We start from the raw sequence: 24,531 nt of genomic DNA, 5'->3' as shown, positions 1-24,531 counted from the left end.
AAAGGGCAGACTTTCCTCCCAGCACCACAACCCCTCCCCCCCTGCCCTATAAGTATAAATAAATCACTTACAATATCAGCCCGTCCATAATGAGGGTAGAGGATCCCTGCTAGATGGAACCAGTGTATCATCATCCTCCTATCCCTCCAACCTACCACCTCCTATCTTTATACTTTTATATTTGTCCTTAACCTTAATCTTTCTCAGTAAAGCTAGTGATAGTAAACTTATAGGATTTATAGAGAAAAATCCCAACCAGGGCCGTGTTTTGTCAGGCACATGAGCCTCACCACAAAGCTGCTCTTCAGTACCTCTGGCCTCACCGAGGTCTGCATCTTATCCCCTCCACGGGACTGTACCGGGGCAAGAGGTCACTCCTGCATCTCATCCCCTCCACGGGACTGTACCGGGGCAAGAGGTCACTCCTGCATCTCATCCCCTCCACGGGACTGTACCGGGGCAAGAGGTCACTCCTGCATCTCATCCCCTCCACGGGACTGTACCGGGACAAGAGGTCACTCCTGCATCTCATCCCCTCCACGGGACTGTACCGGGGCAAGAGGTCACTCCTGCATCTCATCCCCTCCACGGGACTGTACCGGCGCAAGAGGTCACTCCTGCATCTCATCCCCTCCACGGGACTGTACCGGGGCAAGAGGTCACTCCTGCATCTCATCCCCTCCACGGGACTGTACCGGCGCAAGAGGTCACTCCTGCATCTCATCCCCTCCACGGGACTGTACCGGCGCAAGAGGTCACTCCTGCATCTCATCCCCTCCACGGGACTGTACCGGGGCAAGAGGTCACTCCTGTCCTGTCCGGTGCCACCAGGCTGATCCTGAAACCAGCACCGTTCTGCTGTGTCTAAGGCCCTCGGGCCGGCGGGGACTCCTTAAACCCCACAGATGGAATAAGACCATGTATTCGGGGGGAGAGGCCAGGAGGAGGGTTTGAACTTTTGGGCAGCTGAGTGGGCTTGGTGGTGGCGGCAGCAGCTTTCTGAAATTAATTTTCTTGGGGTTTTCCTTTCTGTTTCTTACTGAGGGAAGAGGCTGTTAACGATGGATTTAGCATTTTGCTGCCTGCAGGCACTGTTCTGCCCCCCTGCCTGTAAGGCCCTGTTACAGGGCGAGCTGGAAGGCCGCGAATCCTCAGCCAGCCCCCCCCCCCCTGAATGTTTGCTGAGGAAAGGTTCCTTCCAGTTTTCACTGCTCGCTCTTCCCGTCTTCTGCTTCTCTGAATATGCAGAGCACTTTGTAGCCAGCAGGGGACAGCACTTAATCAGCTCATTCCCCGCTGTGCTCCTGGCTCTGACCTGCCTGGGAAAACATTTTCTACCTCCCAGGAGATGACCTGCATTTGATTTCAGCTTCCACTGGAGTGGGCTTGGGGGTCCAGCGTTAAAGGAGCTCCCTGCTCCGCTGGCTGCATAGACGTCCAGATCTGATGTCCCTAAGAAAAGAAAGACTAAAAGTCCATGCAGGCAGCAGGGTAAAACTAGGACTGGATCAGCCTGTCCAGTTACCAACCCCCATGCAATGGAACAAAAGGACACCTAGATCGGTGTTTCAGGTGGTGACCCTGCAGGGATCTGTTCCCTGACTCGTCTCCCCCCAGTCCACACGGCTGCCGTGCAGAGCTTGAAACTGGGGGTGCCAGGTGGTTCCCTGGCCTGATTTTACAGTATGATAAGCATGTACTTGTAATTCTGATTGCTTTCAGTTTCTCCCTATGAATATTTGAACTACACGTCCCAGCATGCATCGAGGGTAAAGTCTGGACTGAATTATCCAGTTCCTTGTGACATGATACCAGTTAGCAACCCTACCCTCACTGATCTCTGTGCAATGTGAAAGGATAGAAACATGGTAATTGGAACTGGAGCTCTGTGATTGGACAGAAGAGATCACCTGACCTTGTAGTAAACTTCTCATTACTTCCTGCTCACACTCCAGTGCCTGCACTTTAAGCTGTTCCAGCTTTGCTCAGAAAGGACTTGTTTGCAGTATAAACCTGTAAAGAACTACAAATCATTTTCTCTCACAGACCTTCATTGCCGTGGATACCATTTCTCTTTTGGGCCCCTGGTCTGATACCTCTGAATTGCATGGCTGAATGGGAACAGAGGATTAGCCCAGACTGTCTCCAAGGAAAGCAGACAAATGAGGGAGTGGGGCTGCTGCAGATTCTCCCTGAACAATTCCAGCAAGTTGGAAGTTCCTTAGGTTCGATGTTTACTCAGTGTGGGTCAGAGCTGTCTGCTGGGCCCTGCACCTCCACTCGGAGGAGCCTGCATTGAGTCCCACCGATCCTGAGCTGGAATGCTCTACTGGCAACAGCAGGAAGACTCAACTTACCCAGCAGTCATCACGGACTGATCTTTTGTGCCCGAAGACTCTGGGCAGGCTAGGGCTGCCCAGCAGATCGTGAGGTGAAGGGTTAGGAAAGCATGCAACAAGTCTTGCCTGAGAAAAGTCTTCCCACGGGGAGGTGAAGACTGGGGGTATTTGCACCTACAACAATCCTTTGCAACTCTGAATCCTCTGAAGCTTGGAAGAAATGTTTCATTTTCTGTTGTGACTTAGAAGTTGGTACACAGGAAACGCACTGGGGAGTGCTGACCTGCTTATCTGTCCCTGCGGCCCACTGGATAACCGTTGCATGACAGAGCCCGAGCATGCTTGGGGCAGATAATGTCAGCTACGGGAAGGGCAAAGGAGCGTGGTGACCAGTGATCACAACTAGAGTGACACGATATGCAGGAAGAAGTGGATGGCGAGGCAGGGACCAGTGTTTACTGCCAACAATGACTAGGCGCTTACACCAACAGAGAACGTTAGTGCTATACACAGTCAGGGAAGCTCATCTCTGACCAAAATGTAAAGTCAGCCAGATTAAAATCCTCCTTTAAGGAATCTGATTGATAGTGGTGGTGGGAGGAAAGTTGGTAGATAACCTCTGCCAACACATTATAACCCTACTGCCCCTCTCCTGGGTCTCTCCTCAGCAGAACATGATAGTCCTGCTGCAGTTTAGGACACATGGTGCTCCAGCTCCCTGCAAAACAGATTACACTGATGTGAAAAATCTGCACTCCCCAAGCCCCTTTGAGGAATGAACTCCTGCTAAAGTATCTTCAGGGTCACAGGATCTGAAATCCCTGGGAGATGTCAGTGAAGTGTCCCTGGCTGGGACTCTGCACCTCCAGACTGCTCTCCAGTCACTGCACCTCACCTCAAGTAAGTCACTTAGCCATGGTGTTCAATTTAAACTTCTGGAGGCAGAGACATTGCAAGCCTGTGAACTCTTTTCTGCAGCCCCCTGTTTATACTGGCAACACCAGCAAAATAATGTACATATCAGCCAAGAGTTTGCTGGCTCTGTCTGCATCACTGTCCACTGATGATTGTCTTTTGCACCTCCCTCACCTGACTGCACAGAGGAGAAAGTCCCCAGCTGTCCAGCTCACCCTGCCTTGCAATTCTGGACCTGCAACCAGAAGATCTTTGAAAAAGATAAGCTGAGAAAGTGCGGACTGCGTCTCAGTGCTGCCCAGGCTGCAGACCTATCCTCACCAGCCTGCCTTCAGTGGCAGCCCAGACTCTGCCTGTGCACAGAAGGGCAACAATGGGAACACGGGTAGCATGGGGAGCTGGGTCAAGAGACAGGATCAGCACAACAAATGACTCCCTAGGGAGATGACACCCAGCCCTACAATGGGAACACGAGTAGCATGGGGAGCTGGGTCCAGAGACAGGATCAGCACAACAAATGACTCCTAGGGAGGTGACACCCAGCCCTACAATGGGAACACGGGTAGCATGGGGAGCTGGGTCCAGAGACAGGATCAGCACAACAAATGACTCCCTAGGGAGATGACACCCAGCCCTACAATGGGAACACGGGTAGCATGGGGAGCTGGGTCCAGAGACAGGATCAGCACAACAAATGACTCCCTAGGGAGGTGACACCCAGCCCTACAATGGGAACACGGGTAGCATGGGGAGCTGGGTCCAGAGACAGGATCAGCACAACAAATGACTCCCTAGGGAGGTGACACCCAGCCCTACAATGGGAACACGGGTAGCATGGGGAGCTGGGTCCAGAGACAGGATCAGCACAACAAGTGACTCCCTAGGGAGGTGACACCCAGCCCTACAATGGGAACACGGGTAGCATGGGGAGCTGGGTGAAGAGACAGGATCAGCACAACAAATGACTCCCTAGGGAGGTGACACCCAGCCCTACAATGGGAACACGGGTAGCATGGGGAGCTGGGTCCAGAGACAGGATCAGCACAACAAATGACTCCCTAGGGAGGTGACACCCAGCCCTACAATGGGAACACGGGTAGCATGGGGAGCTGGGTCCAGAGACAGGATCAGCACAACAAATGACTCCCTAGGGAGATGACACCCAGCCCTACAATGGGAACACGGGTAGCATGGGGAGCTGGGTCCAGAGACAGGATCAGCACAACAAATGACTCCCTAGGGAGATGACACCCAGCCCTACAATGGGAACACGGGTAGCATGGGGAGCTGGGTGAAGAGACAGGATCAGCACAACAAATGACTCCCTAGGGAGATGACACCCAGCCCTACAATGGGAACACGAGTAGCATGGGGAGCTGGGTCCAGAGACAGGATCAGCACAACAAGTGACTCCCTAGGGAGGTGACACCCAGCCCTACAATGGGAACACGGGTAGCATGGGGAGCTGGGTCCAGAGACAGGATCAGCACAACAAATGACTCCCTAGGGAGGTGACTCCCAGCCCTACAATGTTACAAAGTTCAGGAAATAGAGGAGCTCCTGCCCCAGGTATCAAATGATGACTCCCACAGGAAGCCATAATCAATCCTTTCAACCGGAAATGCCTTCCGCAGGCCATGGGGCCATCAGCTGCCTCTGGCAGATCCACTCCTGCTTTCGCCCCAGGGGGATGAAGGCTCGCATTTTTCAGCCCTCAAAGAACTACCAAGCCGTGCATGGAGTGGGGCAGAACCAGTACTGGAGCGGCCTCTCCCTCTGCTGAGCAGAATGAATGAAAGCCACCGGCAGAACCCGGCCTGCATCTCAGAAAGAAAAGCTGGCTCCAGACTCAGTCCCTCGTAATCCCAGTCTCTCTTTTTATACAGACATCGATTACATTTTATTGCAACGGTCACAGTTTTCAGTGGCATCATATTTTCTGAGATCCCTTTACCAGTTTGCTCAGAATTTCCAGCCAAATAATTATTAATGCTTTGAAATTTGCTGTTCCAGGTTAAACTACAATTAACGTTAGAAGGAGACCCTTCCCCATAAAAACCCTAAGAAAAAGTCAAAATTATTTCAAAATAACACACTGGCAACATTTACCAAATTTTATGTGTAAATAGCTTTATTTTACAACTTTTTAGGTAAATAGAACATTAATTTATAGAAAATATATTTAAATTAATGCAATCAACAGTCTAAATGGAAAAATAAATAGAAACTCAGTGTGCGCTAATTACATCCAAACATTTTGATTTTCTTGCTGGAAACAGAATATTAAATTTAAATATAATCAAAGCTTTATACAATGCAAAATACCCCAATGTCCTCCTGAGGGAAAGGCTCTGCTGCTTGCTGGCAGTGGTTCTCGGGATCGGGCCCCTTCAGGACAGCTTCTCTCTCTCTCTGGAGCGTCCTTCCCTGTCCCTGTTGTCACCGGCTGCTGACAAGTTCCTCGCAGAGAGAAAAGTCAGAGCAGAGCCAGTCTTTAAGTAGCTTTGCAAAGCTTCCTCCTCTGAAATCTCTCATTTCCAGGGAGATCTTCTCCCTCTCTGAGGTGAAAGGTTGCAGACTTGGTCCTTCTGGCTGTGAGGGTGCCTGGGACTCAGAGAGCAGAATCAGAGTCACTGGAGTCCAGGCTGTGCCTCATCTTGCAGCTGCTGAGTTTCTCTCTCTGCAGGCACAGGTTCTGGGTGCTTCTCCTCAGACCCTCCAGGGACTGCAGGAAGGACTTCTTGGCTTTCTCCTCCTCTGCGGGGGAAATCCCTTCCTCCTCCACCTCCTGGATCTCATCGAAGGTGACAGGCTGGGTTTTGAACCGGGACTGCCTGGGTCTCCTCAGCTTGCTTTTGCCTTTGGCTGCCTTGGCTTGGATGGGCGGTGGGAACTCCTCATTCACGCTGATATAATGGGGCCTGGGTGTCTGGAAGTTGGGTGAAATCCCCAGCATTTCAGCCGATTTGCTAGCCATTGATCCTTTTCTTGTTACACGTTGCAAAGGAAAGCAGAGACGCTGTTATGTTCACTGTTGCAGGTCTCTTTCGGCTTTTGAAGAAAGTCAGGTGATAAATTGTAATAATACTAATTCAGATGTGGGACACTAGTGAGGTCCTTTTCTCTCAGGGGAAGCAGAGAGGGAGAGGTTTCTGCAGTCACTCACGGCTCCGCTCTTCCCTCCTTGCTGCTGCCTGGAAATCTCTGCTCGGTGCTTTCTCTGTGGATCTGGCAGCTCTGGTAAGCAGGAGGAGATGCCCAGCTCTCTGCCCTGGAGCTGCTGCCTGGGTTTCTCTCTGCCTCTCTGCTTCCCTGCTTTATATGCAGGCTCCCCTCCCACAGGCCGGCAGCCAGTGACAGCTCATACCATTTAAAGCATGCAAGTCTGTTATGTTTGCTCACTGACGTCTTTTAGCAAGTTTATTCAAATAAAACAGCCTTGGTCAGAACACAGAGGGATGAACAAGAATGACCAAACAGCCCCTCTGATTCATCTGAGAAGTTGATTCCCTGACCCTGGCCCAAGTTCACTGTTTTCTGCTGTCAGGCAAGGATCTCCTTGTGCGTTTTGGACTGCATTGTCCAGTGCCCAGAAACATACTTTACGAGTAAACGGAGAGCTTGGGAAGAGATGGAAATCTTGGCTTTGGGAGAAAGCAGCATTATTTGGGGGATAAACGCAGATGGCTGCCGGTGTTCAGAACCAGCAGATAGCACTGTGCGGTTTTAATAAAAGCTGCAGGGCGTCCCATGACAGTCAGGGCATAAATTCACTCGTCCCACCTCTCTCCCTAAAGCTGACGCTGCTGGCAGACTCCACCGTGGAGGGCAGGGGCAGACTCACCATTCACGCAATTGGGCAGTGCCCGAGACTCCCCTAGCCTCAGATGGGTGGCTAAGGACCAGTGAGAGGCCACTGACCCTTACTGACCAGGTGGAGGGTTAGTTAGGGGGTTACCAGTGGGATCTCAATAAGGAAGCTTGGCGTCCACCACAAAGACTACTTATTCCTTGCAGCCCAAACTCTTTCCATCCGGCTTTCACCAGGGAGTTGTCATGGTGTCCCACTCCTCCCCGGCTCTCTCCCCTCGTCCCTTCCCTTCTGGCTGTCCAGAGGTTTTTCCCCACATAGATTAGGCTTTGTGACACTAAACGCACACTACTTCTCCCCGAAATGCCAAGGACCAGTCACACCAAGAGCTCTGGGTCTCTTTTTTGAAGTGAAGCAGAGGCCAAGTGATGAAATCATGGCCGTTCCCGCTCCGCTCGTCTCAGTCCTGTTTATTAAGGGGTTTGGTACCGGCCTTGCTTGAATCTGATTTATGGTCCTGATTTTCCTCTCAAAAAAATAAGTGGCAGAAGTAATAAAATTCATTTCATTCCCCGGGGGGAGGAAAGGCACAGTTCCTACGAGTTTAAATTATTTCCAAATGCTCTGTTTTTACATTTCTGTGTCAGCAGTCTCTGAAATGTTCTGGATATTCAATTATTAAGGAATAAAGAGATTGCTAAATATTGATGTTGACAGGTTAGCAACAAAATGTATTTTGACATTTAAATACAAGCCTAAATCAGGGCACTGTACAACCAGTTCTGTACAGGTCCCTTCCCCAAAGAGCTATCAATTTAAGTGAGTACCTGAGGCACTGGGAGAAAATCTAACATAAGAAACAAGATCTGAACCCCTGCTTTCCCAAAACCTCAAACCCACCGGACTTTAAGACTACACAGCCTTTCCTCTTTAATCTGGAGGGTTTCTGTCATATACATGGCTATCATAAGAGGCGTCATGCTGGGCCAGCCCAAAGGGCCATCAAGCCCAGCGTCCTGAGTCCAAGAGTGGCCAATTCCATGGCTATCATAAGAGGCGCCATGCTGGGCCAGCCCAAAGGGCCATCAAGCCCAGCGTCCTGAGTCCAAGAGTGGCCAATTCCATGGCTATCATAAGAGGCGTCATGCTGGGCCAGCCCAAAGGGCCATCAAGCCCAGCGTCCTGAGTCCAATTCCAGGAGATCCCTAAAACTGCAGAGCCATTTTTTGTTGCTCCCTTCCAAGGAGAAGCAGTGGCTTTCCCCAAGTCCACTTGGCTAATAATTGTTCTTCCAAAAACTTGCCCAAATCCCTTTTAAACCCAGCTAGGATAGATGCCTTGACCACATCCTCTAGCATCAAATTCCACAACTTAATTGGGCATTGAATGAAAAATATTCTCTCCAATTTGTATTAAATGTGCTACCTGCTAGTTTCATGGATTGTGCCCTAGCACTATTTCAAAGGGTAAACAACCATCCCCTAGCTACCCTGTTCCTCCTCCTCACGATTTTAGAAACCTCTTATATCGCCTCGCAAACTTCTCTCCAAGCTGAAGAGCCCAAACCTGTTTAGCCTTTCCTCAAAGGGGAAACTATTCCATTTTTCTACCATTTTTGTTGCCTTCTACAACTTTCCTACCTCTGCAACCAGAGCTGTTCACAACCACAGCATGGGTTGCACTATGCAGCAATACCAAGGTTTGATTCTCCATTTCTTTCTGAATAATTCCCAACATTCACCACCGCACACTAAGCTGAGGAGTTTTCAGTGGAGTCTCTAGAATAATTTCAGGATCCTTTTCTTGGGCAATTACTCATTGTGTGCCTAGAGTTAAGATTATTATTTCCCCATGCACTTGTCTACATTGAATTTCATCTGCCATGTAGATACCCAATTCCCCTGTCTCACAAGGACCTTTTGCTGGTCCTCACAGTCTGCTTTGTGTTTTAACTACTTTGCATATTTTGTGCCACCTGCAAATCTGATCACCTCACTCAATGCCCCCTTTTCCAAATCATTAATGGATAAGTTAAACACCGTCCCAGTACAGATCCCTGGGGCACTCCACTGTTTATCTTTCCCCATTCAGAAAACTGACCATTTAAGTGCTTCTCTCTGTTTCCTGTCTTCTAACCAGCTCACAATCCACAGTAAAACATCATCTCCTATCCCATAACTTCTTAGTTTTCTGAGGAGTCTCTCATGAGGGACGTTATCAAACCCCTTCTGAAAATCCAAATACACTACATCTAACGTCCACCTTTATCCACATGTTTATGCACACCTGTAAAGAATTTTAATAGGCTACTAAAGCACAACCTCCCTTCACTATATCCATGCTCTTCTCCATGCATTTATATATATTTTATTTTATCACATGTATTAATTGCCTAACTACTAAGTCTCAGATGAAAAGTTACTTTGCTTAAATGTAAATCAAAAATTATGCAGCAAGTTGCATGCACAACAATACGTTTCAAAAGCATTAAGCAATGTTTATTCTTGTGACCAGTAATTTTGTTATTAGCAATAGTTCCACCATTTTACCTAGCACGAATGTCAGGCTCGCTGGTCTGTGGTTACTAGAATCACAACTGGAGCCCTTTTTGAAAATTGACATTAGATTTGCTACTCTCCAGTTTTCATGGAGAGGGGCAGATTTGAATGATAGATTAGTAGCAAGATTGAAATTTCATATTTGAATTCCTTTGGAACTGTAGGGTGAATACCATCAAGTCCAGGTGATTTGGTACTATTTAGGTTGTCAATTTGCTTTAGCATCTCTTTCATACTCACACTGATTTAATTCAGTCCCTCTGAAATATCACCTACAAAGAATGGTTCCGGCATGGGTATCTCCCCTATATCCTCCTCAGTAAAAACGGAAGAAAATCATCCTTTTAGTTTTTCTACTATGGCCTTATCCTCTCTGAGTGCCTCTTCCCTCCCCACCCCCATCCATCTTCTAATGGCCTAACTGACTGACTCCCTTGCAGATTTCTTGAGGTTGATATTGAGATATTTATCTGGTCAAGATTATCTAGGTAAGTTTGTAGCCAGGTAAAACGTGGATAAATTGGGGTCATTTTAGGTGCTTTTTGGGACAGGCCAAAATTAGCTGGAAAACTTACCCATATAACACTAATATTCAATTGTCTGAGTAAATTATGCAGTTAACTTTAGTCACGGCATTAGGAGGTCCTAAAGTTATTGGAGGAAACTTACCCTGATAACATTGGGTTTGTCTGGATAAATTCAGCAGCGTAACTTTGCAATTGAATATCCGGTTTAAGTTACCCTAGTAAGTACCCAGACTACCTGTGCTTGAATATTGACCTCCTTGTTCTTAATGTATTTGGAAAAGTTTCTAGTGTTAGCTCAGTGCTTCCCAAACCTGTCCTGGGGACCCCACAGCCCCAGGATATCCACCATGAATATGCATGAGATACATTTACATATTCTGAATCTCCATGATATGCATATTCATGGTGGAGATATCCTGAAAACCCGACTGGCTGTGAGGTCCCCAGGACAGGGTTGGGAAGCCTTGTGTTAGCCTGTTTGTCAGTTCTCTCTTGGCCTGCTTTATTAATGTTTCACATTCAATTTGGCAGTGTTTATTGGCCTTCCTATTTTCCTCATTAGGTCCTGCTTTCTACTTTGTAAAAGGCTTTGATGGCCTCTTTCACAGCACCATTCAGCTGTGCTGGCAGACACTTGTTCTTCTTTGCACCTTTTTAAACTTATAGAATATATTTTATCTGGGTTTCCATGCTTCATGCAGGCTTTTAACCCTTGTGACTGTTCCTTTTGATTTCCTTCTATCACATAGTCTCCCCCTTTAAAGTTATGTTATTGTAGTACTTTTATTTATTTTCCTCCAGTAATTATCTCAAATTTGACTGCATTACGATCACTATTGCCGAGCAGCTCCACCACTATATGTTAACTGCCTTTACTACATCCTCTGACAATGAATTCCAGAGCTTATTTGTGCATTGAGTGAAAAAGAATTTTCTCTGATTTGTTTTAAATGTGCTACATGCTAATTTCATGGAGTGCTCCCTAGTCTTTCTATTATATAAAAGATGAATAACTAATTCACATCTACCCATTCTAGTTCTTTCATGATTTTGTAGACCTCTTATCATATCCCCACTCAGCCATCTCCTCTCCAAACTGAACGGCCCTAACCTCTTCAGCCTTTCCTCAGGGGAGCCATTCAATCCCCTTTATCATTTTGGTCGCCCTTCTCTGTACCTTTTTCTAGTGCAATTATATCTTTTTCAAGATGCGGCGACCAGAATTGTACACAGTATTCAAGGTGCGGTCTCACCATGGAGCGATACAGAGGCATTATGACATTTTCCATTTTATTTTCCATTCCCTTCCTAATAATTCCTAACATTCTATTTGCTTTTTTTTTTTTTTTTTTAACTGTTGTAGGACACTGAGCCAATGATTTCAATCTATTATCAACTATGAAAGCTAGATCTTTTCCCTGGGAGATAAAAGGGTTATTTTTCCCTATATGCATCACCTTGCACTTGTCCACATTAAATTTCATTTGACATTTGAATACCCAATCTTCCAGTCTTGCAAGGTCCTCCTGTAATGTATCACAGTCTGCTTGTGATTTAACAACTCTGAATAATTTTGTGTCATCTGCAGATCTGATCACCTCACTTGTCGTATTCCTTTCCAGATCATTTATAAATACATTAAAAAGCACCGATCCAAGTACAGATCCCTGAGGCACGCCACTATTTACATTTTTCCACTGAGAAAACTGAACATTTAGTCCTGGTCTCAGTTTCCTTTTAAACTAGTTTGCAATCCACAGAAGGACATCGCCTCTTATCCCATGACTTTTTAATTTTCCTAGGAGTCTCTCATTGGGGAACTTTGTCAAATGCCTTCTGAAAATCTAAATACACTACATTTACTGGTTCACCTTTATCCACATGTTTATTAACCCCTTCAAAAAATGTAGCAGATTTGTGAGGCAAGACTTCCCTTGGGTAAATCCAAGCTGGCTGTGTTTGATGAACCCATGTCTATCTATATGCTCAATGATTTTGTTCTTTAGAATAGTTTCCATGATTTTTCCTGGCACTGAAGTCAGGCTCACCGAACTATAATTCCTGGATCACCCCTGGAGTCCTTTTTAAATATTAGGGTTACATTGGCCACCTTTCTGTTTTCAGGTACAATGAACTATTTTAATGATAGGTTACAAATTACAATAAATAGATCTGAAATTTCATTTTTTAGTTCTTTCAGAACCCTGGGCTGAAAACCATCTGGTCCGGGTGATTTGCTACTCTTCAATCTGGCCTTCTACATCTTCCAGGCTCACTGTGATTTGGCTCAGTTCATCTGAATTATTACCCTTGAAAAACTTTACCTGAACAGGTATCTCCCCAACATCCTCATTAGTAAACAACGAAGCAAAAAATTAATTTACTCTATCTGCAATGGCCTTATCTTCTCTAAGTGCCCCTCACAGACTAAGTGCCCCTCGCAGGCTTCCTGCTTTGGAAATACGTATTTAAAAATGTTTATTATGAGTTTTTGCCTGTACCGCCAGCTTCTTTTCAAATTCTCTCTTAGCCTGTCTTATCAATGTTTTACATTTAACTTGCCAAATCTTATGCTTTTTCCTTTTTTCTTCAGATGGATCCTTCATCAAATTTTTGAAGGAAATTCTTTTGGCTAAAATAGCCTCTCTCATTTCACCTTTTAACCATGTTGACAGTTATTTGACCTTCCTTCCACCTTTCTTAATGCGTGGAATATATCTAGACTGCGCTACTAAAATGGTATTTCTAAACAATGTCCATACCTGTTGTACACTCTTAACCTTTGTAGATGCACCTTTCAGTTTTTTTCCTATCATCCTCATTTTATCAAAGTCTCCCTTTTGAAAGTTTAGTACTAGTGCTGCAGATTTACTTATTGATCTCCCTTCCAGTCATTAAATCAAATTTGATCATGTAATGATCACTATGACCAAATGGCCCCACCACTGTTACCTCTCGTACCAAATCCTCCACTGAAAATTAGATCCACAATGGTGTCCTCTCTTGTTGGTTCCTGAACCAATTGCTCCACGAAGCAGTCATTTATTCCATCCAGGAACTTTACCTGTCTAGGATGCCCTAATGTTACATTTACCCAGTCAGTATTGGGGTAATTGAAATCTCTTATTATTACTGTGCTGCCAAATTTGTTAGCTTCCCTAATTTTTCTTAGCATTTCATTGTCCATCTTATCATTTTGGCCAGGTGGATGGTAGTATACTCCTATAACTATACTCTTCCCCAACACACAAGTGATTTCTATCCATAAAGATTTGATTGTGCATTTAGGGGCAGATTTTAAAAGCCCTATGCACGCCAAGCCTATTTTGCATAGGTCCAGCGAAGTGCGTAAGCCCTAGGGGGCGCGTATGTCCCGGGGCGGGACCGAGGCCTCCGCCACAGCGGCCGTGCTGGGGGATCGCGCACCAGCACTTGGCCGGCGCGTGCAACCTATGCCTGCCCAGAGGCAGGGCAACTTCCAAAATAAAGGTTGGGGGGGGGGGTTAGGTAGGGCGGGGGTGGGGGGGTTAGGTAGGGGAAAGTGGAGGGCGGAAGGAAAGTTCCCTCTGAGGCCGCTCCGATTTCGACATTAGCATACAAGCATTTCAAAGTGTGTTTTTTGTTTGTATTAAAAACCTGCTTTTCAGTTGACAATGATAATTTTGAATCTTTTATCTCAAGTGGTTCTTTACTTATAGGGACATGGACTACTTTTGCTTTTATTGGAACCCCTCTGTTGGGATGCCCTAACTCTCCTGTTTCATTAGTATTCTTCAAAGATACCTCCCTCCGAATCATTCCCCCTTGCTCTCGTTTAAAAGCTGTTGTACCTCCTTTGTAAAGGTTAATGCCAGCAGCCTCGTTTCACTCTGGTTAAGGTGGAGCCCATCCTTTCAGAACAGACTCTGCCGTCCCCAAAAGATTGCCCAGTTCCTTACAAACTGAATCCCTCTTCCCTGTACCACTGTTTCATCCATGCATTGAGACTCTGGGACTTTGCCTGCCTCTGGGGACCTGCACGTGGAACAGGGAGCATTTCAGAGAATGCCACCCTAGAGGTTCTGGATTTCAGCTTTCTACCTAAATTTGGCTTTCAGAACCTCCCTCCCACACCGTCCTGTCATTGGTGCCGACTTGTACCATTCAGCTGGCTGCTCCCCAGCACTGTCTAAAATCCTATCTAGATGATGCGTGAAGTCTGCCACCTTCGCACCAAGCGGGCAAGTTACCAGGCGATCCTCACGCCCACCAGCCACCCTGCTATCTATATTCGTAATAATCGAATCACCAACTATAACAGGTGAAACTAAGCCTTCCCTCCTGGGCACTTGCCCTGGGAGAGACATCCTCAGTGTGAGAGGACAATGCATCACCTGGAGAGCAGGTCCTAGTTACAGGATCACTTCCTGCTACACCAGAATGATGCTCTCTGACCAGGAGACCTTCAAGGTGCCGGAAGACATCCTATGAGCCTAAGGGCCTGAAAGACATTCTTTCCTCCCTGCCAGAAAGGACCAGAGGAGCGTGGGATGTTTTAGTGGTCTCAGAGTTCCCAACAGTGGCCCACGTTCTATTAGTCAGCAGAAAAGGGAGTTACGTACTACATGAACTTTGATATTTCACTGGGTAACTCCCAAATCACCACTCAATTTTTTTTGCAGATTATTCACCTTTATTTAAGCAGACAGGACTTTGTACCTGAGGTCTTTTGACCACATAGGTCTCATCAGATTTTTTAGATAATTCTTACCCTGGTCCAATGAAAGTTACCAATACCCACAACAAATTCAGCCCTCCCCAAGGCCAAAATTGATGTTAAGTGCTTGAGAAGTGTTCTACAGAGAGTGAGAACTGGCCTTGTCTTTCCTCAGTCTAACTAACTTTCAGGCTTGATCATGCAGTTGTCCTGTCCATCCCATCAGTACTCGTGCACGGAGCGACAGGCTCTTGTGGATTTCCATCCACTCGTCTTCTCTGGGGGCACTTTCCACTCTCCGTGTTAGCGGATAGGAAGACCTGCATTCCCCTTGCCCCATTCCAGCACAACTATCGTTGAACAAGGAGGTGCGTCAAGAAAATGATTATTTGGTATTCAGGAAGACAATGAAAATGTGGCTTTTTAAATAAGGAGGAAAAATTTGAAAAAATAAAGAGGTGGGAGGTGTAGGAAATAACGGCCTTCAGGTTTGTAGATGTCAGGTTTGCAGTTCTATTTGAGGGGATGGTTGAAGTAAAAATGAGGTTTTAAATTTTAAATTGATGTTATGTGTTTTAGCCGATGTGTTTTATCTACTTTTGTTGTGAACTGCCTTGTTTGGCTTTGTAAGCATGGTTTGTGTGGTATATAAATAATAAATGAAATGAAACGAAACCTCATCCAACCCTCGAGGCGTTTGGGGAATAGAATCACTTCTGAGAGCATTGCGTGGGTGAAATTATTACATCCATTTTCCTACAAGGATGGTGACCAGGAGCTGAGGTAGCTGGGAAAAGCTTTCACCATCCAGATGGGGTGAGGTGGGTTAGGGGAGAGATGATATTTGTAGAGGAAAACGAATGAAAACTTCCATAAAGAGCCAGCTCTCATTAAAATATAGCACTATACCCCTCAAAAGGAGAAAATAACCTTTACTCTGAAAGTCATTTTTACTGTTAATTCATGACTTTGTAGTTGCCCTCTAGCCCCATAAGCTACTGAAAGATCCTGTTGCCCGCTGACCTACTCTGCAGGGATTGGGAGCCCTGCTAGCTTAGTGGAAATGACAGCATGTAGCACTATATCCTTATCTTGTACCTAATCAGGGAACATTTAATATCCTTTACTTGTACCTTAGCAGGGACGTTTAACCTAGTCCATATTTGGACTCAGCTGGATTGATCCCAAAATAACCAGTCAGTTGGGTAGGTGGAAGTTGGAGAGATCATTGCTCATCACCCTATCCCCTCACTCCCATCCTGCCTCCCACAGGATTGCCACTACACTGCTGTCAGTCCTCAACATCTCTCCAGCACTTCCTGCTTTGTCAGTTACTGGTCCAAGGCAGACGCTACACGAGATGTTGCATTTTCTGCTGGTGATTGCCTTCCATGGCTGGCAGGATCATCAACAATTTATGGTCAGGTGAATTGCGTGGATCCAGACAGCCCTGTATTGTTCCACTCTCTCACAGTGACGTAAAACAAAGCCTGTAATATCTTTCCGGGAACAACCAAGGAAAGCTGTGCACAAAAGGCTCACTTCATCCCATGGCCAGTCTTCCTTGGCAAGCCTCTGAGCTGTTATTGCATCCACCCAGCTCCTGACATAGAAATCGGACCCTGACATGCTTTACTGCCAGCAATTCACAGTCACCTCCAGGATGGCAAAGATGGCGGGAAAGAAACCAAACGTCTGCAGCCAGCTCCAGCTTGGCATCTGAGCCCCATGTGATGCCAGATGCTAAGCAGGAGCCAGGCCAGGATGGACCGCCTTAGGACCTTCCCTGATCCTGGGCCCGGACATGGGGGTCAGGGGAGGAACGGCTGCTGAGGATGCTATCCTTCAACTGACAAGGGCTTCCCGGGTCATGATGTAGGGACATGATGCTGGTTTAAATGACATGAAACAAAAAAACGTCGCAAACGAACTTATCAATATCACTTATGTAGAATATACATTCCTTACACAGAGAAACCTTTACATTTATAAAAGATGGACCATCACAACATCCCGCGGATACTGAACTTAAACGTTATTCAGTGTTTTCACTGCAAAAGGTCATCAATAACCATCGGTCCAAAGATGGAAAGGAATTTTTTGAATGTTTTAAATGCTTATAACATTTTTTGTAAGAAGCATACTTCCCATTCATTGTGCTCGACATGAAAGCTCGTTTCAAATCTCTGCTTCAGGGGCTGATGTGAATGTGATCGGTCGGCATTAATCACGAACAAGAAGCGCCCTCAGGAAGAAAGGAAACCAGAATAGATAAGCCCCAAGAATTAATCATTTCTTTAGCTTTTCACCCCAAACCCTTACATTGCTGGTCTCGGAGGACACCCATCTGCTATTTGCTCCTTCAAAGAAAGAATTGACGTTCCCCAGTAAACTGACGGGATAGAGTCAGGAAGTCACACGGCAGCCAAAATGCCAGGAATCTCAGTAACAGGAAGATTATTACTGTTTGCAAGCTATAGCAATTATACTTATGATCATCATATAATGATCATATAATTATGAATGTAATGATAGACGGACATCCCACTGCCTTGTCCATGTGTGACCTTCAGCAGCTCACTTAGCCCTCCTTGTCCTCAGCCATGTTTATTAACTATTTAAACAACATTTTTATTCTGCAAATCTTAACTAATCTTCTTCTTGGTGGACTACAAAAAAGCCTAGGGGGAGGGATATTCAGTCACTGGGCAGCTCGGAATGTAAAATCATTCAGTAATGCTCCGCCCTTTCCTATATGCAACAATCACCACCCCTCCTGGTTCCGCCCCCGTCCCCGAGCTCTTCCCCCCAAAAGATATCCTACGCCCCTGGCCACTCTCTGGACCACTTGGATAGGGGTAAAGATTAGTTGATGCCAATGTGAAAGGTGGCATTGGCTGGCCAGGAGTCTGGGGAGTGACGTGAGCCGCACTAGACACCAGGGACTATTCACGGACCCCCCGACACGGACCCCCCTCCGTGTCGGGGGGTCCGTGTCGGGGGTCCATTTCGGGGGTCCGTGTCGGGGAACATTGGCAAAATACTGGTAACTGGATTGAGTTTTACAGGAGGAGTTGCCTATATAATAAAGGAATGGAAAAAGACTCAAAGCGTATAAGAACCTTTACGCCTCCAGGCTCCTCTTGCTACTTTTAACTTCTGAGTTAGCCAGCTAAATGCTTTTGAATATCGATCTCATTATTTTTATTCCCTTCTTCAGTTTCTGCAAATTCCCTGGTTACATCTTCCCACTCACGCTGATAACAGTGAGGAGATGGACTGCTTATATTATCTATAGGCTCTGTTTAGGTGGGGCACGAGGGCATTATTTGTCCACAATTCCATGTCATTAAGGCAGGTTTCTGGTTTCTGCTTCTCTGTTAGAAACAGTGGCCAAGAAAAACAAATAAAAAGCCCAGGTTGTGTTAGCAATGCTCATTAGTAGTTATAGTCAGGTAATGGCAAAGCTGACGTTTCAGGCCCCCAGCTGCTGCAGCACGGGCCTGCAAATGCCCCTAGGGTTACTGACTGGCCCTCAAACCTTCTTCACGCCCCTCAGATTGTGGACAAAAGCAAAATCCATTTCCTTTCAGCGTTAACCGCAGCCTGGCTCTCCTTCTCCTTTGATTTACAGCCCTGAATAATCCCAGACCACTCACTTTTTCCATTTAAATCTCGTTCTTTGTACCAGACAGTAATAGAATTGGATAATTGTGATTTTTCTCGTTGCCAGCAAAACCTTTTGATAGGAGGAGGCAGCACGGGGGGGGGGGGGGGGGGGGGATATCTGAGCCAGGGTAGAAGATGCTGGGGGAGGGGGCAAGAGAGTTTCCCACAGACCCCGAGAATAAGGGATGTCTTGCATTTTGAACATTGAAACTCTTTTTCATTCACAGGGTTAACAACCTTTAGGATATGCAAATCTAGGGGTAGACTTTGAGGCTCTGAAAATCCAGGATTTCTAATTCCTAACTCCCAGTGCATTCTGGTGTTTTATTTTTTAGAAGCAAAATAGAAGAACAGTCCCTCAGCGTTCACCTGGCTGAAGTCAGACGGGTCAGAGGTCAGTAGCAGTTTCAGTGGAAGACTGGGGTGCTGTGTGCCCGGCTGTAACTTTTCTGCTTCTTGAGGTCAGTCTCTTCATTGCACTGTCACTGTTCCAAGAAAGGGATTAGCAGCGGTGAATCCATACACGCCGAACTGACCCTGAATGATGACAGGCTCTAAAGGTTGGCCAGTGTGGCGAGTGCTTCCTTCCAGCTGGTGGCCACAGGCGGCAATGAAAACCGTGGTACTGGCATCTGGCCATGCAGTGTTCCTGCCGTTGATGTAGCATAGGTCGCTCTATACCTGCCACTTCAGAAATAGATTTTTGCAGCTGCAAATGCAGTACAGATGTGGAGAGGCTGACAGTCTCCGCAGAGAGGAAAATTAAAGAGAGTGTGTGCGTCCCCGATATCGGAGACTGACACAGCTTGCTCTTCCTGAGACGTGGTCTCTGTAGCTGGAGCCTTGCCAGCTGGCTTACGCTGCTCCCACCATGTTGGATCTGCTTGAGAGGCACAAAGGGGTTCTTTCTTTTGTCTGCTCTGTACAGAAGGCCGGAGCTGAGGAAACAGCTGCAGTGAGCAGGATAAACTGCTGGATGGAAGGGGAAGCTCCAGGTGTGCACAGAGCGCTGCTGTGCTGAGCCTCATCACAACCTCTCAGGGCATCCAGCACGGGCAGCGCAGGGCCTGGATTCTGAGAAGGAAAGACGACGGGCGTCCGTACAGTGTCACATGATGGAGCCTCTCTTCTGGTCAGGGGTCCCTCAGTCCTGGGGCCACGTTCTTGCACAGTCCAATAGCCCAGGGGTGTGGATTCTTCGATGGGGGGAGGGGCTATACCTCCAGGACTCAAGGTGTGGGGGGTGAACCTCTTTGGTGGGTGTACTCAGTAAGTTTGCTGTAGATGTTTGTGCCTAAATAACCAGTCTGGACCCTCTTGGTGGGTGTTTCAGAAATCTTCAATGGTAATCATTTGCACCATACACATTTAATTCTGGTTACCTCCATGGTCCAAATGCCCCTCTATCTGTAAATGTTTCCCTCTGTATTGCTGTCCTGAAGTGGACTCGCCGTTCACGGCATGGAAGCATCCCAAGTGGCCTGAGGGTCTCCTAGCTATGACGTTATCTCTTCCCAAACAATACCTGAGCTCCAGATGTTCTTCAGATTTTCCAAAATTCCCAATCCTCCTCTTTTTTTTTCTGGGGGGAGGGTCTCCAGATGGTAAAAAACTTCTTACTCTTAGTTCTCCTCTCCGGATGGTAACTTGGGATCTTTAAGAATGAAAAGGTCCAGAGCAGCAGGGAAAAATAAATTATTATTTTCTCACTCTTGGGCAGGAAGAGTAGCAATAAACTTCCTCCTGAAACAAAAGGAAAAAATCTTCACAAAATACCCGATCACTCAGCACAGAGTCACATCTGCAAGTTGTGAGATGGAATACAAAGCTTCTGTTATCCTAATCCTTCCCAGAGGCGAGGCAAGGGAATTCCCCCCCCCCCCACCCACCCTTGAGCAAGGATCAGGCAATAAAAAAAAAAAAAAAAAAAAAAAGCAACAAAAAGTAAAATCCAAAATCCTTAAACTGCAAAAAGCCTGAGGCAACCACCTTAGCCAGGCTGAGGACCAGAGAGGCAACATTAGGGCACGAGGCCTGGCCCACCAGGAACAGGAGGCCCAAAGAAAAACTCGCCACAGTGCTCGTCTCTCTCAGTCCAACAGGAAATGCCATGCAAAGCTCCTGCTCTGTCTGCCTGTGAGCAGGCAGGAGGCTCACCCGCAGGGGGCGCTGTAAGCCATCTGCTGGAAATCCCAAGGGGGTCTCTCCAGGTCAAAATGCAATAAAGGATAACAAGAAGGGAAGGAGACCTAGAGAGAGAGAGAGAATCTGCTGCAGATGTAAGGAAGGGGGAATATTCTGTACCTGCTTCTATTTGGGGCCTGGTGTGTACTGGATAAGATGGGGAGCTGCCACGGTGCGGGACACCTTCTCTTAAGTTACTTGTGGGCTCTCATGCACCTCGGTTCCTCCAGCAGGGAGTGGGGACCACGGCTGCAGTGTCTCCTCACGAGAAAATGGCTCTCGGTTCCCGTTCCTGTCTGCAGGCGCTGGAGGGTGAACGGACCATTGCATTTCTTGTGCTGCCTGTGAGCGCAAAGAGAGTTGGCTATACCCTTACTTTTTGCACAGGAGAAGACTGGCGATGATGTTTTCCACTCAGTACCCTGAGATGTGAAGATATTTTAAGTAACTGGAGAGCAAAACCCAGCGAAGTGAGAATCAGCCATTAGCAGCTCATTTGTGGCATGAGAGAGCTTCATGTTGGCACAGAGGCTTATTTTGCCCTGCACTGTAAGGCCAAATTAATTTATCCTAGGATGGTAAACTACTGAAGCATGAAGTGAGCAGTTCTGAGGCCCCAGCACTAGAGAAGGAGGGAGAGCGGGCAGGGATGAATGCATGAAAGCTTAAACTTTTATTTTCAAACTTTCTCAATGCACTTGGAAGCAGTTTTCCCTGGGCTCTGTAGCCGCTGGAAGTTTGAGGCAGACAAGGAGACCCTGCAAACATTTCATAATTACCGTTCTGCAAGTTTCAGTATTTCCCCACCCTGTAGTTTATTAATTTATATCCATAACCTGCTTCATTTGCCTTCTTCTACAGTAGCAGAACAGGGTAAGAGGTTGCAGCTTACTTGTGGCTTTTTAGTAGATTCTGCACTTAATGCCGGCATTGGCAAATTGCTAGTGTGAAGCCGCTGGCCCTGCCTAAAAGAGCTTGTAAATGTCCTGGCCATGGGGAAGGTCAGCAGCTGCTTCTGCCTGGCCGGAGAGGTCCTGCGCCAGGCCTGCCTTTGCCTACGCTCCCTCAGCACGTGTGTGTGTGGCGGAGTTACAGGCCCTGGGTTTCAGCTCACAGTTTTAACGTACAGGTTCATTGTTTTGTAACTAATGTTATGCTAAGCACATTGCCTGATGTTCAGCATGGACTGAACCCACATTTTAACTCTCAGCGAGCAGGCTTTCTCCCCCGGCTGTCTGCGCTGAAGAAAACATCCAAGGGGTTTTGCACTGGTTTTCAAGAAACCCTTTGCTGTGGGTAACAACTCTGAGCCTGGCGGCTGCTGCTGCTGCTGCTCGTGCAGGTGGATCTTCTTTGGAAAGTCATTTTCTGGCTTTGAAAACTGATCTGCAGCGGCTTTAATCTGCTCTGAGCTGCTCCGCCCTCGGGAAGCCAGGCACGCCATATTCTGGAAATCTGCTGCCTCTTGCTTCAGTGCTTTCTGGCTGCTCCTCGAATAATGATGCAATGGAAAGATTGACTCAGCGCCATTCAGAGTAAGAAGTGCACAGCGCTTAGCAAAGTTTTCCTGTATGCTTTCTCTTCTGGCTCATTTCTCTTTCTGATCTTTCTAAAAATGTCTTCTTCCACTCCATATGTACAAATAAAAAGAGAACAATTTACAAATCACTGAGCGTTGTTTGCTAAATATCCATTTCTTCACTTTTCTTCAAACGGCAGGTAAGGCTTCCAGAAAAGAGGGCCCCTGCAGCCTGAGTGACTGAGCTGCTCCATGTCAGGCTGCAAGCCTTCATCTCTTCACCGTGTCTCGCAGGGGGGCTGCGACGGGGGTACATCCCTCACACACAGCGGCCATAGGCAGGGAAAACCAAACCCGGCAGCCAGGGTTGCACATTAGACCCAAAGAAAAGAAGGGATCTTGCTATAGAGACAAGAATGGCCCAAGCCATCTAACGGTACAATTCTCAGAAAAGAAAAAAAAATCCCCCCTCCCCCACCAGGCAGCCACCATCCCTCCCCCTCCCTCCCCCTCCCTCCTGCCAGACAATTCCTATCTCCACCCTAGGGACTGCTTTTCCAGTTGGGGCCTCGCTGGAGGCTCTGAGAGGGGAGCACTGCGTCCGCTCCGTCTGCGTCCGACCCACTCTCGGCTCCTGCAGCGGCACCGACCCTTTGGGTTCTGCATGGGTGGCGAACCTCATTAAAATCCAAAGATCAGCCCCCGACTGGAAAAAAGGTGGGGGTGGTTGTGGGGGCTTCGGACCACGGTGCAGGGCAGGTTCTGCTTCCTGCAGTCACCGCCGCTGGGGACCGGTGTCAGTCCACACAGCGACGGGGGAGGAACCCACACTGTCAGGGGAGAGGGGTTTGGGGTAAGGATTCCGGGTGGGGGGCTCTGAGCTAGCTAAGCTCTTCCCTTTTCATATCCACTGGGTCTCGGGCTGCTTTGCTGCTGTATTTGAACAGAGCCGGCTAGGTCTGGACTGCTCTGGACCACTGAATATCAGTGCTGCTGGGCTAGGTTTAAGCCCTTTTTTTTTTTCTTCCAAGTAAATTTTAAGCAGGTAATGACGTAGCTGCCCAAAATGTATCGGAATAAAGTGGGTGGGCAGAAGATTTAAAAGCCTAGATTTGACCTAGGGTTGGGACTTAGTTGGACTACCCTTTTGAATAAAGACCTCTAAAGTTTCCTGAGAATCAGTTTTTTAATTTTCAAGAGAAAAATTCCCAAATGTTTTGAGAAAACTGAAAGAGTTTTCCACCTCCTGATAAGACAGACCTTTCTCTCTCTCTCACTGCAGACCTTTCTCTCTTTCTCACTGCAGACCTTTCTCTCTCTCTCACTGCAGACCTTTCTCTCTCTCTCACTGCAGACCTTTCTCTCTTTCTCACTGCAGACCTTTCTCTTTCTCACTGCACACCTTTCTCTCTCACTGCACACCTTTCTCTCTCTCACTGCAGACCTTTCTCACTGCACACCTTTCTCTCTCACTGCACACCTTTCTCTCTCTCACACTGCACACCTTTCTCTCTCACACTGCAGACCTTTCTCACTGCAGACCTTTCTCACTGCACACCTTTCTCACTGCAGACCTTTCTCTCTCTCTCACTGCAGACCTTTCTCTCTCACTGCACACCTTTCTCTCTCTCACTGCACACCTTTCTCTCTCTCACTGCACACCTTTCTCTCTCTCACTGCACACCTTTCTCACTGCAGACCTTTCTCTCTCACTGCACACCTTTCTCACTGCAGACCTTTCTCTCTCTCACTGCACACCTTTCTCACTGCAGACCTTTCTCTCTCTCACTGCACACCTTTCTCACTGCACACCTTTCTCTCTTTCTCACTGCAGACCTTTCTCTCTCTCACTGCACACCTTTCTCACTGCAGACCTTTCTCTCTCTCACTGCAGACCTTTCTCTCTCTCACTGCAGACCTTTCTCTCTTTCTCACTGCACACCTTTCTCTCTTTCTCACTGCCAGTCTCCATCTGCTTCACTCTCAATCTCTTCACAGTTCCTCACTTTCCCTGTCTTTTTCCTCCCTTCCTCTGCCTTCATCAGTTTTATTATTGTTATTTTACTCTGCTGATTTCAAAACCATTGACTCATTTACAGTAAATCTTTGTCCGAGGACATACGAAACTGCTGACCCCTGGGAGACATACTGCATCTCCACGGATGCCCCAAACGGCCAGGGAGCATGCGTCAGACGTGCTAAAACCTTGTTTTGCTTCCATGACACACATCTCAAGCCAAGGATAATCACAACAAATTCCCTTAATAGCTGCAGAGATAAATAGTGAGCCTGCTCTCCAATGTCAAGGTCCCT

At 47.1% G+C, this 24,531-nt stretch overlaps 1 protein-coding gene and 1 long non-coding RNA gene across 5 annotated transcripts in view; both read right to left on the bottom strand.

Moving 5' to 3' along the window:
- Positions 1 to 24,531, bottom strand: part of LOC115079523 — a 138,042-nt gene that overhangs the window by 75,735 nt on the left and 37,776 nt on the right. The window lies entirely within an intron of this gene.
- On the bottom strand, positions 5,351 to 6,609 carry LOC115079517 (uncharacterized protein C11orf96 homolog). The gene has a single exon (XM_029583159.1). The coding sequence runs from the start codon at positions 6,229 to 6,231 to the stop codon at positions 5,866 to 5,868; it is 366 nt and encodes a 121-aa protein (XP_029439019.1). The 5' UTR covers positions 6,232 to 6,609; the 3' UTR covers positions 5,351 to 5,865.

Source organism: Rhinatrema bivittatum, chromosome 17 (genome assembly GCF_901001135.1).
Source record: "Rhinatrema bivittatum chromosome 17, aRhiBiv1.1, whole genome shotgun sequence".
NCBI classification, from domain to species: Eukaryota; Metazoa; Chordata; class Amphibia; order Gymnophiona; family Rhinatrematidae; genus Rhinatrema; species Rhinatrema bivittatum.
The sequence above is the reverse complement of the archived record's forward strand: the minus strand, read 5'-3'. Positions and strand labels throughout refer to the sequence as shown.

What these genes read in the sequence shown, in the direction of transcription:
- LOC115079517 (XM_029583159.1), bottom strand. Translation starts at nt 6,231, where the DNA reads ATGGCTAGCAAATCGGCTGAAATGCTGGGGATTTCACCCAACTTCCAG.